Below are 14432 nucleotides of genomic sequence, written 5' to 3'. Positions count from 1 at the left end.
TTTGTGTTACTGACGTGGTTCTCTTTCCTTCCCTCACTTCCTCCCGCTCTCCTTTCATCTCTCACTTCCCTCCTCCCAGTCCCATACTCTATCTCCGTCTCTGCACTTCATCCCTCCCCCTCCCTGCTTCTCCCACTCAGATATCTTTGACTGTCACACGAAGGTCACTTACTTAAACTGCTTTCTTTCTGTCGTTCTTTCTTTCCTTCTTTCTTCAGTGATGGTATGGGTGACTGAGGTGATACTGTGGAGGTGACTTAACGTTTTTAATTTTCAGCTCTGATGGTGATTTTGGGTAAACGTTTCTAATTTTCAGCTCTGTGGTGGTGGTGGGTTAACGTTTCCCATTTTCAGTTCTGTAGTAGTGGTGGGTTAACGTTTCTCATCTGCATCCTAAACGTAGTGCTGAGGTAACGTTTTTGAGTTTCAGCTCTGTGGTTGTTTTGGGTGAAGGTTCTTTTTTTTTTCAGCTCTGGTGGTGATAGTGGGTTAACTTCTTTTTTCATTTTGTTATGGTTAACGTCAGACTATCGTATCCAGCTTAGATCGCCGTGGTAACTGCCCTTCCGTTGTCCTGGTGACAATGTTTGTTTTTGATGGTAGTGGTTTAAGGTCTTTGTTGTTTATATCAGCTAACATTTTCAAACCGAGGTCCTCTTCTGATATAATGTTGTAGCTGACTTCAGACTTTTCTTTTTATTCAGTGTAGAAGACTACCATGGTGACTTCCTTCTTATTTTGTGAGGATTATTAGTATTTTTTAATGCAGGGAACAAAGAACCAAAGACTAGGAACCCTTCAAATTGTTCCCTCCAATGAAAAAATAAAACAACCAAATTCAAGAACCGTTCATTCGAGATACCTTGATACATTGCGTTTAAAAGATTGAAGGTCATAGGCAGAAAGAAATACAGACAGAGGAGGAGAGAGTTCCAGAGATGATCTGTTGCATATATGAAGGGCTGGAAGTATCGGTAGTTACGAGAACCCTTTAAGACTTTTTTTGTTGTTGTTGTTCAGGTAAGATTAGCCTACTTTTACATGTCTTCCTCACTTTCACCCTTCTTCTCCTTCCTCTTCAGATATGTTGAATCAATTCTAACGCTCATTTTCAGTCCTAGCATTTCTCTTTATCATCACAGTTTCCTCCCCTCATCCTGTTCTTGTTTCCATATTCAGAGACTGCAGAGGTGACGTTCATTTCGTGGTTCTGTGAGGATGTGGCTGACAATCGTCCTGGTGGTGGTGGTGGTGGCTGCCCTGATGCTCTGGGCCAATGCCAGACCACCAAACTTCCCGCCAGGTGAGTCATCTTTACGTCTCTTTCAATTCTATAACCCAGAGGTTCCCATTCTGAGTTACATGTACAGTCGACAACAGAAATTCACTTGAATCATTTCTGTATGACATGAACCTGTTATCCGGTAAAACTATTGCAAAGAAGTGACGAATGTGCTTTTAAAATCTATGTATAAACCTTACTTCACTACTTGTTTAAAACACATTTCTTGCATGTGGTGTTACGAAACCAGTCACCTAGGCCCATATTCTCGTCGGTTAAGGAAGCTCCGAACACTATTTCCTAAGCGATTTACACTGCGCATTACATCTTACTGTCCTCTTCTGTGTTACATAAATCCTATCAATATCACCATACACTGCATAAACAGTGTACAGACGGATGTTAACCACCCATATCTAAAAATAAATTCCTTAGGAAGATGTGCTAGGGAGCCTCCTAACTCGACGAGAATAATGGCCTTAAAATACGAAACCAAATTTAATTCAGTCTCCACCCTCGTTTCCAGGACCCATTGCGCTTCCCTTCTAAGGCAACATCATCTACATCCTCCAGATAAATAAATCGCCGGAAAGAAGAAGCTAAGGAGCTTCCTATGCCACCTAGAATCGGGACTAACTTGATCTCTACCTTCTATTCCAGGTCCCATTTAGCTCCCCTTCTTAGGCAGCATCATCCACATCCTCTCTTCCTCTACAAATAAATCAGTCTCTAGAAAGACGGTGATACAAAGCTTCCTATGTCACTTATAATCCGGACGGAAATCTAACTCGATCTCTACCTTCATTTTCAGGCCCCATTTCGCTCCCCTTCTTAGGCAACATCATCTACATCCTGTTTAAGACGCATAAGGTGGCTTTCAGTAACTACAGGAAGACTTACGGCGGAATCTTCAGTTACCAGGTCTTCAATAAATGGTGAGGGAGTTACAATTGTGGAAGGGGATTATGGAGATATGTAGGTAGGTAGGTAGATATGTTAGTAGATAGGTAGATAGATAGACAGATAGATACTTAGATAGTGACTAATTGATTAATGTCTGACAGGTAGGTCATCACTACGGCGGGCGCGCAGCACTCGTCTGGTAACAAACTCTCATCCCTTCTCTGTTCAAAACGTTAATGCAAGAGTTAATCGTTACTCCCAGTCGTTCATGAATGCAACAGGTCAACTCTGGAACTGTCTCCCTCTGTTTGTATTTCCTACTGCCTATGATCTCTAGGCTTTCAAACGAAGTGTGTCCAGGCATCTCGAAATGAATAGAACTTGAATTTGGCTCTCTGTCATCCTGTTTTTGTTTCTGTTGGAGGGAACAGACTGCGGACTCATGGCCTTTAGTTCCTTCATCCTTCTTAAAAAAAAAAAAAATCAAACTATTTTACTTTGCTTAGAAATTTTTTTACGAACTGAATGGGTTAGATATTACCTTCATTAATTATTCTCTACTCTGTAATATTTAGAGTAATATTGACTGAATATTTCTTTCACTTTTCAATATCCTAATAAATAACACTTCCGTATGGGGTGTTATTCTTCCACATTTTAATGTCGGGTGTAATTTTTCACCTTTCTTGGTATGTGGTGTAATTCTTCCACCTTTTTTCATATCAGGTGTAATTCCTCCACCTTTTTTAATATGGGGCGCAACTCTTCCACTTTCAATACGGGGAGTAATTTTTCCACCTCTTTAATATGGGGTGCAGTTCTTCCACATTGAATATGGAGTGTAATTATTCCACTTCTCTACATCCTAATAAATATCACTTCCTTATTGAGATATAATTCTTCTTCTTTTCAATATGATCCATTACGACTCGTAGAATTGTTGGGTGGGAGAAGGGCACAGGAGAGAGCCTGAATTCTTTATTTTCTCTAAAATTTCGGGCTACGCAAAACCAGTCTTCGTTATTCTTTCCAGGGCCGTGGTTATCAGCGACCCAGGCCTCATGAAGACAGCCCTAGCCGACCCAGCATTCTCAGGACGCCCTGCCCCTATATTATTCAGCAACAGAGACAAGCTCATCACTGGAAACACGTCCACACACCTTGGTGAGTCGACAGGATTACATACCCCCTCTTCTGCGACTTATTGTACGTTCTGCAGCTGATTATCAACTCCTGCTTTGTTGATGTAAAATATCCAGGTACTAAAAATGTGTAAAATGGTACAAAAAGAAGATATCAAGGTGCAAAAACTATAAAAACTCCTTAAGAAAAAAAGGCCTACGAAACCTATAGTGTCACTCAGAAAACGACGTGTGACACAGGAGCCTTCCTAGTACCTCTTCCTTAGCGATTTATTCCGCATATTACGTCTCTTTATTACCTTCTATGTCAGTGATTCAAAATTATGTCGATAGTTAAACGAGATAATTAACATACACGAGGATGGTGTTGTGTAAAATACAAAATAAATCGCTGGTAAAAGCTGCAACGAAGCTTCTATATGTCAGTGATAAAAGGTTCTAAACTATTCTTGACTGACTACTGATACTATAGCGCGTTTGCTGTACCCTGGCAATAATCCCTAACCCTCTCAGTTCAGTTGATGGCCAAGCGTAGTCAGATTGTAGGGTAGATTTAACTGTATTCTTTTTACTCTAGTTTGGCCCAAGTTTTGGTCCTTTTGCAAATAGTGTCACATACCTCAGTGGCGGGAAACGACAATATTTCAGCTCCACTTTTTTCCCGCAACATTCTTTCGTGACTAGTACCCTATTCTAGTATTAATCAAGTATTCAAGGTGGCGAGATGGCAATTTTAGGCCAAGTTAGAGTAAAAAGAGTATAGTAATCAAGGAGACTCATTCCTACTTCATAACCAAGGCTCATGTTATCGAGTTTCAAGAAAGAATGACTCAGTACTGAAGGTTTTGGAGTGGCCTTGTTACGTTAAGCGAAAAAAACAAAAAAAAGAAGCGTTGCCAAGGCAAAGCAAACCCATCCCCGGCAGTCATTTTAGTGCTGCCGCGTAAACACAACAGAATATCTAGTCAAAAATGTCACATACCAGAGTTGGACTAAATCGGGTGAAAATTTACAAATTTATGCCCATTTGATATTTTAGACCCACCAGACCCACCTGACATTGACCCCCCTTCCGCTAACTGGAGGAGTGACCCCGTGATGTAATGAGGCATGTTATGGGATGTAGGTGTGAAAGAATCACCTTTAGGTTTTGCTTTCATGTCGATATGACTAATATGAAAGGAGTTATGACGAAAAAGCAATTTTAACGCATCCCTCGCCCAGCCCCCCCCCCTTTTTTTTTTTTTTTTTTGCATTTTCTGGGCCTACAGCCTAGGCCTTGGCCCAATTTAGCCCGAACTTTAATCAGGTGATCACAAGGTCATAGCCCATCATCTGTGTAATCTTAGTAAAAATCGCACCAGGAGTTATAGCGTAAAGTTGTTAACAGACAGACAGATAAACAAACAGACAAACCGAGTGAAAACAATACCTGTCCCTGAGCCCCTCCGGGGCGAGGCCGGATAATCATAGTTACGAAAGGACAGATCTACAAATTCTGTACGTTTATGATAAACGCCTTAATCATTCAGTCCTCCTACAGGTATCTTGACCGCGAGTGGTGAGGTGTGGAAGAACCAACGTCGTTTTACCCTTAGGACGTTAAAGGATCTGGGATTAGGAAGACAGACGCTGGAGCCCATTATGCAGAACGAGCTGGAGGAGCTGCTGGAGTATTTCAAACGTAATCAGGGAAAGAAGATCGATATTGGGGTAAGTTAGTTGGCTTGGGCTGACACGAACTGTAGAAGTTCGAATCGTTTTGTAGATGGAATAGGAGGTTTTGTACTACCCCTCCGTTACCACTTTATTTTGATTTTTAATCCTTATCATTGTCGTATTATATATTATGTTTTAATATCGACGTGGTTTACATCAATAACACACAAGAGGATGCGAGAATGTAATGTGCAGAATAAATAGCAAAGGAAGAGGTGTTGCGAAATCTCCAATGCCACTCAGAGTACGATATTGATATTGACAGAAAGATTTGTAACACATTTCTTGTTGTTCCCGGGTCGAGTATTCTAGTCGGTAGCAGAAGAATATCGCCATTGGGATTAAATGAGCCTGAATTAACAATATCACTCCTTGTCGTACCCCCACCCCCAGTCAGCCTTTTTTAAAGTATGAGAGTGAGTTGGCTAGATTTGTTTTTTCAACGTTCTATTATTTTGGTCGCGTATCAGAAAAAGATCGATTACGGGTGATTTATTTGGCCTGGAATAAGCCTCAAAAAATCATGCGACTTCCTCAGCCAGAGGGAGGCATCTGTATTTCATTAGTGTTTAGTGTTGCCTCACACGATTTTAACACTCCTAAGTCTCCCAGAAGCTGCATAAAACTGCATATTATAAAATTCGTCCAGAGGTAACTTCATACAACAAAAGACGTCATTATGTTAAAAATTTGAAAACAACATCTTTCCTCTTCAAACAGTTGATGTTCAACAGAACTATCGTTAACATAAATATCCACCCTCCCGCAGCTCACGTTCAATAGAAATATCTTTAACGACAATATGTCTTATATCCTCAGCTCCTGTTCAACCGAAGTATCGTTAACGTGCTTTGGGCTATCGTAATTGGCAGCAGGTTTAGCCACAGCGATGCCAAGCTTCAGGAACTGGTGGACAAGGTGAACAAGATGTTACAGACATATCATCCGTACCACCCTGCTCTACGGTAAGTGATGGGACGACGATTAGCTATAGTATACCCTCTGTTATTTCGAAATTATTTTATTCTATGCAGATGATTTCATTAAGCTCAGTAGAGATATTTCGAACTGGAGGAGTTAGGTGTAGCCTTCGGTAATCATCTTCAGTACTATGGAAAATAAGCAAAAGAAAAATATGAGGTTAAAAAGATGTTACAGAACCTCAGGACATTCCACCTTGCTTTGCGATAAGTGTTGATACGCTTGGCCAAGCACTTTTAGAGGTTAGTTTATTTTATCTCATATGAGACATAACAAAAATGCGTTTCCATTCGGTTTTAAGATATGGAACTATGCAAATGATGTTTATAATAGAGCTGAATTCTACGTGGCATATAAGGCTTCGTAGTACTTCTTCCCAAGCTATTTACTTTACACAACATCTTTTCATCCTGTTGAATATTGCTGGGGCAGTCTACAGTATATAGATTTTCAGTATTCATAAATAACAACTGACAAAATAAAGGTGTAATTTCAATAATAAGTCACCAAGAAAATGGCGCTACGAAGCCTCGTATGCCAAGGAGAACGCATACATAGTAATGTCTATGGATTTCACAGCAAATGCCAGTTGATGTAAAGACAAGTGGCAGTATTCAGACTATAAAAGAAATCATCAGAGTCGTCGTTACTTTAATCTCAGTCTGTCTGGCCAAGTAGACCCGTCGACCATAGGTAATTAGCTCCTTCTGTGAGGCCGTCCTCCAGGTACAGTATCGTATAGTTATACACTGTGTTGGGATCCGGCGCCCCCTTTGTGGTAGACAGTGCGTCACCAGGGTTGGAGCAGGGTCTTTTTCACGGCGAGTTGCAGGGAAATAGGTCTGGTTCCCCATGTGGACGCTACAGCTGCTCCACCCAGGCCGCATACCGCCACCACGTTTAGGCTCCTCGTCAGTGCCGCGGAGTCGTACTATAGGTGAATGTCCGTCGAGCAGTGGACATTGATCTATACCTTCATTTTCTTCTTCCAGACTTTCGTGGGTCAAGAAAATCTTCCCGAACTTGGACATCATCCAGAAAACACAAGGATATATGAAAGATCTACTAGAATTCATTGAGGTAAATTGCAAAACCTAGCTAGAAGGGAAGACGAAGGATGGGGAAACTGAGGATGAAGTGGAGGGATGGGATGGAGAGGTATATGAATGAGTATGTTGTGAGTTGCAGGCAGGGCAGCGTGGTGAAGGACAGGGTGACATGGAGGCAGTTTGTTTGTGGCCACTCCTGTACGGGATGAAGGAGTCTGGTGACAGACAGTTAGACATACATAGATAGATAGATTAACAGGTAGATAGATAATGATAGTTGTAGATCACCAGATAGATAGATACATAAATAACTAGATAGACTGATAGATATGCATACATACTTACTTACAGACAAACAACCAGATAGATACATAGTTGCTAAAATAACACTACCCCCTTCCTCCTCCTTATGTACAGTCAGGAACAAAAGGTCGCCTACAACTCCAGTGCGTCTAATTCACACTTTGGATATGTAAGTCATTTTTCTCCCTTACCCATCATAATATCAGAGAATATATATGGAGGGAGAAACATACCGACTACCCCTCTCTCTCTCTCTCTCTCTCTCTCTCTCTCTCTCTCTTTGTTTAAGAATATTAGTCAGAGAAAAGCAAGACGTAGAAAAGAGCAAAAAATTTCCTCTGTGGTACTTACGACACACGATTTTTTTATATTATATCATATTATATTTTTTCATGAGGTAAAAATTCCTCCAGGGCCAGATGGCCAAGTACACCGAACAGACGGGCGGCATGGCGGACTGGGGCAGCTACATCGGCCAGTATCAGCAAGGCATGGAGGAGGCGGCGAGGGAGGGCAGGGACACGCCACTGTCCAGTAGGTCACACACACACACACACACACACACACACACACACACACACACACACACACACACACACACACACACACTCAGCAAGAAATGTCCTGTCTCCTCTTCAGCTTTTTTTCTTCGACGTACTTTAACAGCCAGCCTCATGAATTTGCATCTACCAGCATTGATATGCTTAACTATACTCCTTTTTTTTTTATTGACGCGAAGTTGCGCTTGACAGGTTGATGATGATTGGCTGAATGCAACATGTCCAAAAAATATTTACTAATCCAAATTTCCCCCTCAGATATTTGTTGTCAGTTAATTATGCTAGATTATGAAGTGATGTTGCATTCAAACAACAATCACCAATCTGTCAAGTGCATCTTCGCTTCGATAAAAAAAAAAAAAAAAACTGAGTATTAGACACACAGCATTGTCAATGGTGTCGTTTGCTTCTGTCACAATACCAACTTACAAAGTCAATGGAGAAAGACGTGACACTACTTTTGTTGCCGATACTACACTAGATGAGATTTTGTGCAGACAAGTACAATAGATGCTGACAAACATCAAACAGATAATAGTATACTGCAACACACACGCACTGGACTTTCACCATACCGTTTGGCTTTGACTTTTGACTGAATGTTCTCAAAATCAAATCTTTTCATCCTTAACTTTTCCTTAAGCCTTCCAACCAAGTTTGGCTTAAGTAAGTTAAATACTGGTTGAGCTGATCTTACCATGTGACCTTGGCCTCTGACCGATTGTTCTCAAGAGTCAGTCAACCCCTATGACTGACCGTCAGTCCATACATAAGTTTTGTTCAAGTCAATTTTCATTATTTCGTTCACACACAGACACACAGGCGTCGAATTTTTGTCTTTTTCGGTGACTTAAGGACAAACGAATGCTCACGAAATCGATTGCCTTTGTTCTTGGCCTACCTTCAACCCTTCCACTAAATTTGGTCTAAGTTGGATCAGATCTGTATAAGTTAACTTTGCCAAGTGTCCTTGACCTTTAACTTGTTAAAAAAAGAAAAAAAAAAAAGCCGATCCTCAACCCAGCCACTAAGTCTGGATGAAATCTGATAGGAAATATATTAGATACCTTGCTCCCCACAACTCTTTTTCTTAGTCTGTAATACATAGCGACACAATCAATTAGTGACATAAAATCAGATTGAGTAACTTGCCTTCACGTTAAAATTATCACTCAGGAGTGATGCGTTGTTATACTAGAAAATTAATATTATGTGAATGTGAATATGGTAAAAATAATGACCGGAAAGTGTTACAAAGGAGCGGTATAAAAAATTAAATAAATAAATAAATAAATAAACAAATAAATAAATTCCTTGAGCTGCAGGTGTTAATTGGCAACTTTTTCCTCCCCAGTGGCTCATCTCAAAGCCAACATTCTGGAGCTGTTTTTTGCCGGGAGTGAGACAACTTCTACCACTCTTTGGTGGGCCATATACCTACTGGCCAGCAATCCCGAGGTCCAGGTGGCCATGCAGGAGGAGCTGGACAGGGTGGTGGGGCCAGATCACCTGCCCACTCTTGCTCAAATGGACAGGTGAGAATAGGAGATAGAATATATATATATATATATATATATATATATATATATATATATATATATATATATATATATATATATATATATATATATATATATATATATATATATATATATATATATAACTATTAGAGAGCGGAGGTTGAAGGATGGGGAAAATGAGAGAGAAGTAGAGAGAACTGATGACTGCTTAAATGCGAGTATATGGGACTGGCTGTTACTGTGCACGAAAGCGCGAGGGGTTACTATATGTATTTATTTCAGTTTATCTGTCTGCTTGTCATTGTGTCTGCTAGTAAGATTATGGAACACTACTGGATTGGACCACCAAATCTGGCATAATGACTGACAACCAGAAGAGAGGAACAGTTGATTAGTTTTTGGTCAAAAAGGGGTCATATTGTAGGCATAATATAACACAATACTATAATTATGTAACGACTGTATATAGCTACAGGTAACAATATGTAGAAGAGGTAGTTATGTCTGAGTCCTCCAGGAAGAGTTAAAGAACACATCCCCTTGCTTAGACGAACCAGAAATGTCAATTCACACAATGTATATCCACATCCCTTGTTGTCCCAGACCATCAAGAATTCTTAAGCCATACGATGTGTCTCAAACTTCCTCGTAGGCCAGACAAACAAGAATTTCATGACTTCCAAAACACGTGGAGTAACCAGCCCTAGCCAGTTAGTCCACGTGATAGGAAATTTACCATACACATCCTCCCCACGCTCTGTATAATGTCGGAGAGAATCCCTTCAGATCAGAAGGGGGTTAGAGAGAGAAAGGGGAGAGAAGGCTGGTGACAAGGTCCAACGTTAGTATCACGCTCTACTAAAATGTAGCTCATCCTTTTTATAACTTTGTGCAATAAATATTGTAACCCAGGAGTGCTGTAACTCACCTCGTTGACACTACGTCTCACTAATTAATTCTGGCTGAGGTTAACGATCCCTAATCAAGTGCCCTATCTCACTACAAGTACCTAAAATCACGCTATCGAGATTGGTGGCCAGATAACGTTTTCTGTATAATTACTACCCTCACTTACAATATAACAAGGACAAGGTCAATTCAGAGTTTTAATCCGATTTTGACGAAACATGGTGGAAGTGATAAGAAACAGGAAAGGATGAAATTATTCAATTTTGAAAATAATTGGTCGAAGGTAAAGGTCATAGAGCAAGGTTAAATGTTTAGTCCATCAACTAAAATAGTTTTCATTTTATTTATATGAAACTTGGCGGAAAACTTGGCGGAAGGGTTTAAAGATACCCAAGGATGAATTGATTCTAGATTCAAAGCAGTAGATCAAACGTCAAGGTCACAGGGCAAGTTCACATTAAACATTTTCATCCAGTTTGGACGATAAGACTTGATAAACTGTTTTACGGTCAGGTAAGAATGAAGTAATTATTATAATTTTATTTATTTATTTTTTTTATTTATTTTTTTTTTTGAGGGCTCGGGCACAGAGATGGGTTAAAAGTTTCGTCGTAAGTGGACTAGAGTACGGGTGTTGTGTTGTATGAATGCTCCTTCTCGTTCTGACATAAAACCGTGTGGGGTCAGCCTGCCGTACTGCACCGCCACTGTCTACGAGGTACAGCGAGCGGCGGACTTCCTCCCCTTCGCTGTGCCGCACGAGACCATAGACGACGCTGAGATTGGAGGCTACAGGATCCCGAAAGGTCAGTGCATGGGTCGAGAGAGAGAGAGAGAGAGAGAGATCCGTAACCTGTACTTTCCATCTCGTGTGTTCCGAGAACGGCTCAGTCTACTTTTGTGAGAACTCATATCATTACGACTTAATCATACAGCTATTGTTCGCATGAAGACAGACACTATAAAGCATGAAAAAGGTTATGCAAGGTAGACAATGGTAACGTTGACTGAGCCGTCTCCACGATACATTAGAATTAGTTTAAGTATTATATGGATCACCTTGTACTTTGTTTACCTTACCCTTGCAAAGTTCCTCGTCCTTTTGCAGCTTTAACAAAAAATTGTCGATATTAATTAGTTTCTATGCTCTTACGCGATATTAAAGAAAAAACAAAATAGAGACAGAGCAACATAGTGCCAAATATGTCAGCTCAGTGTGCCCTTGTTTTTTTTTTCCTTTCCATCTGACGAAGTTACTCGGTTTAGGATAGACTTTATAATCTCTTCAGTGCGGTTGGCCTTTCCTAAGCTGAATAAAATCGTCTGGTAACAGTAAGAAGCAATTAAAAATGACGTCACTGGGATTCAAGTTGTTTACCTTCAGTCTGATTACTTGTTTTAAATTCTACTCATTTTACATTAATTTTTTTTTTTTTTTTTTTTTTTTTTTTTTTACCCAGATCTCTCTTAATGAAGGGGTTAATGAAGACCAGAGAAGGCTAAAGAGAACTGGTCCAGTTCGGAAAGTTTCTCTAAGTCTGAACACAATAGTCAGACAGTAGCCTGAAAATAAAAATGAAAAATAAGTCAATGGACTGAACATTTGAATAGAGATCTAGATGATGACGATTATGGTGATGGTGGAGGTAATGATGATGATGATGAAGGTGATGATGGTGGTGGAGATGATGATGATGATGATGATCTGATGATGTGTTGCAGGGACACATGTGAGGTTCAACCTGTCTCACTGCATGAAGGATCCTAAGTACTGGGAGGCGCCGGACAAGTTCAGGCCTCAGCACTTCCTGACTGACGACGGCAAAGTATTCAAACCTGACCACTTCATGCCATTTGGTTTCGGTGAGATTATGTTCAAACCAACATAACCTAATTTGACTTAATCTAACCAAATCTAACTGAACCTAAACCTAATATAACCAAACGTGGCCTAACATAAACGTACTGTAAGCAAACTTAACCTAACCTAGACCTACTGTAAACTAACTCAGCGTAACCTAAACTAGCCCAGTCTAACCTAACCTAACTTAATCAAACTTAACCTTAACGAAACTAATCTAACTTCACTTTTAACAACAGTCTTCAAGCCACACCACTTCATGTCCTTCAGTTTCGGTGAAATACTTTCCTACCTAACTAACCGAAACTAACAAAACTTGACCCAATCCAACACAGCTCAGCCAAGCCCAGCACAACATAACCTAATCAAACACAGCCTACCAGACTTCATCTTCAACCCAAACCCCGACCTAACCATGCTGACTGACAGTTTCTCGTTGTTTAGGAGACATTTAAACACCTCTTCCTAAACACTTAAATTTGTCTATCATATCGTAATTCTTTCATTCGAGGCTAATTTCTCTTGGTTCTACAGGCAAGCCTTTGTGTTCAGCAGAGTCCCTGGCCAAGCGTGACCTTTTCCTCTTCCGCACCACACTGTTACACCATTTCACGTAACTTGTGGCTTTCTAGTGCCTCTTCATCAGCGATTTATTTTGCCTTCATAACCGACAAGAGCTAACTGTAATATTTCTTGTTCCTCTACAGGCAAACGTGTGTGTCTAGGAGAGTCCCTGGCCAAGCTTGAACTGTTCCTCTTCCTCACCACGCTGATCCATCGGTTCTCATGGCGCCTATCCGACGATCCTGTGGTATGGGTGGCGAACCCCGCTTTCAACCGAGCACCAGACTTCACCGTCTTGGCCACCAGCAGGAACGACCACACTAAGAAGGAGTGAATGGTGTCAGAAACTGGACGAATAACCTTTTTTGTCCAGTGACTCCTATTAAATTTGGGCAAATGTGGAAGCATGCATGGAAAAGTTTGAGAGGAATGAGAGAATGTTTTTGATTGGAGAAATGAATGGAGAATTAGCGAATGTGAAGGTGGATGAAGTAGTTGGTGAGTGGGGTGTGCCTGCAGAAGTGGATGAAAATGGTAGAGCTCTAGTGGACATTTGTGCGGGGAAGGGGTTGGTGATAGCCAATACCCTCTTCATGCACAAAATGATCCACAGGTATACATGGCGAGTGATGAGAAGGGTGGGTGGTGAATGGAATGAACGGAAGGTAGTGATTGATTATGTGTGTGTTGATGAGAGAATAAGGTATGTAATGGATGCAAGAGGTTGGAGGAGTGGACTATCGGACCATCATTTGGTGGTGGTGAAAGTCAAGGTTCAAGTGCGATGGAAGACTAAAAGGAGGGAAGGACAGGAGGAATATTAGACGTTACTGTATGTACCCTACACTGACACTGACTTGCGACACAACTTCTGACTGCCGCTGTATTGTATATTATATACTGTTTATCTGTGTTCATCCATATAGGTTAGCTGAAATATACACCGGTACCAATTAATTTTTATCAGTATACAAATAGTGAATATCATTCGTGAGTGTGTTCTGTGCACTTTGTAAATTTATGATCACAATTATCAGTTCCTTTAGTACAATTATGTGGGATAGCTGAGCAAGCTATGCTCTCAGTCTTTAATAAATGATGATTAAATAAGAGTTTTTACTTGTTCCTCAAGTTAACAGAGTGGGACTTTTTTTCCAGTAAAAAAAAATAAAAAAGACTGAAAAACTGGACTATACCCTACGCTGGTAGAATGCATATGTGGGTAGGGGTATAAGGTTCTATCTAACGACTGTAGCTCGACTAGTCACTCCTTAGCTGAATAAAATCAACAGACATACCTTGAGTAGGTTTGAGTATGCGGAGAGAATGATGAGAGACTGACTAGGAGAGTGTATGTGAGTGAGGTGGAGGTGGGATGGGACGGGGGGACTGAGGATGAGGTGGAGGGAGAGGTAGGTGAGGGAGGGGGAGTGAGTTGGAAAGGGGGCAGCCTGATGGCGAGGAAAGAATGACAGTCATGCGAGTCGTTTGTGGCCACCCCTTCTGGAATTAAGGCGTCTAGAGATAGATAGATAGATATAAAGATAGATAGAATGAGACATAAAGACAGATAGCAAGAATAAAATACAGAATATGTCATCGGACTGAAGAGGTTAAGATCGTCTGAAGGTACTAAGAA

The 14432-nt window shown here is 40.7% G+C and overlaps 1 protein-coding gene across 1 annotated transcript; it reads left to right on the top strand.

Annotated features, from left to right (window-relative positions):
- The first annotated feature begins 1218 nt into the window (after positions 1–1218).
- Positions 1219–13127, top strand: LOC145391038 (cytochrome P450 2J2-like). The gene is made up of 11 exons (XM_080265771.1): positions 1219–1303; positions 2094–2217; positions 3219–3349; positions 4871–5040; positions 5866–6011; positions 7020–7107; positions 7793–7913; positions 9294–9474; positions 11056–11174; positions 12091–12231; positions 12937–13127. Exons 1-11 carry the CDS (start codon positions 1219–1221, stop codon positions 13125–13127), a joined length of 1497 nt encoding a protein of 498 aa, XP_080121897.1.
- The last annotated feature ends 1305 nt before the right edge of the window (positions 13128–14432 follow it).

Source organism: Coenobita brevimanus, chromosome 16 (assembly GCF_032717465.1).
Source record: "Coenobita brevimanus isolate Jiangsu-jjx chromosome 16, ASM3271746v2, whole genome shotgun sequence".
NCBI lineage: Eukaryota > Metazoa > Arthropoda > Malacostraca > Decapoda > Coenobitidae > Coenobita > Coenobita brevimanus.
The sequence above is the reverse complement of the archived record's forward strand: the minus strand, read 5'-3'. Positions and strand labels throughout refer to the sequence as shown.

Coding starts and splice junctions, on each gene's coding strand:
- LOC145391038 (XM_080265771.1), top strand. CDS start 1,219: ATGTGGCTGACAATCGTCCTGGTGGTGGTGGTGGTGGCTGCCCTGATG. Junction 6,012..7,019: donor CCGTACCACCCTGCTCTACG/GTAAGTGATGGG, acceptor TTCTTCTTCCAG/ACTTTCGTGGGTCAAGAAAA. Junction 7,108..7,792: donor ATCTACTAGAATTCATTGAG/GTAAATTGCAAA, acceptor AAATTCCTCCAG/GGCCAGATGGCCAAGTACAC.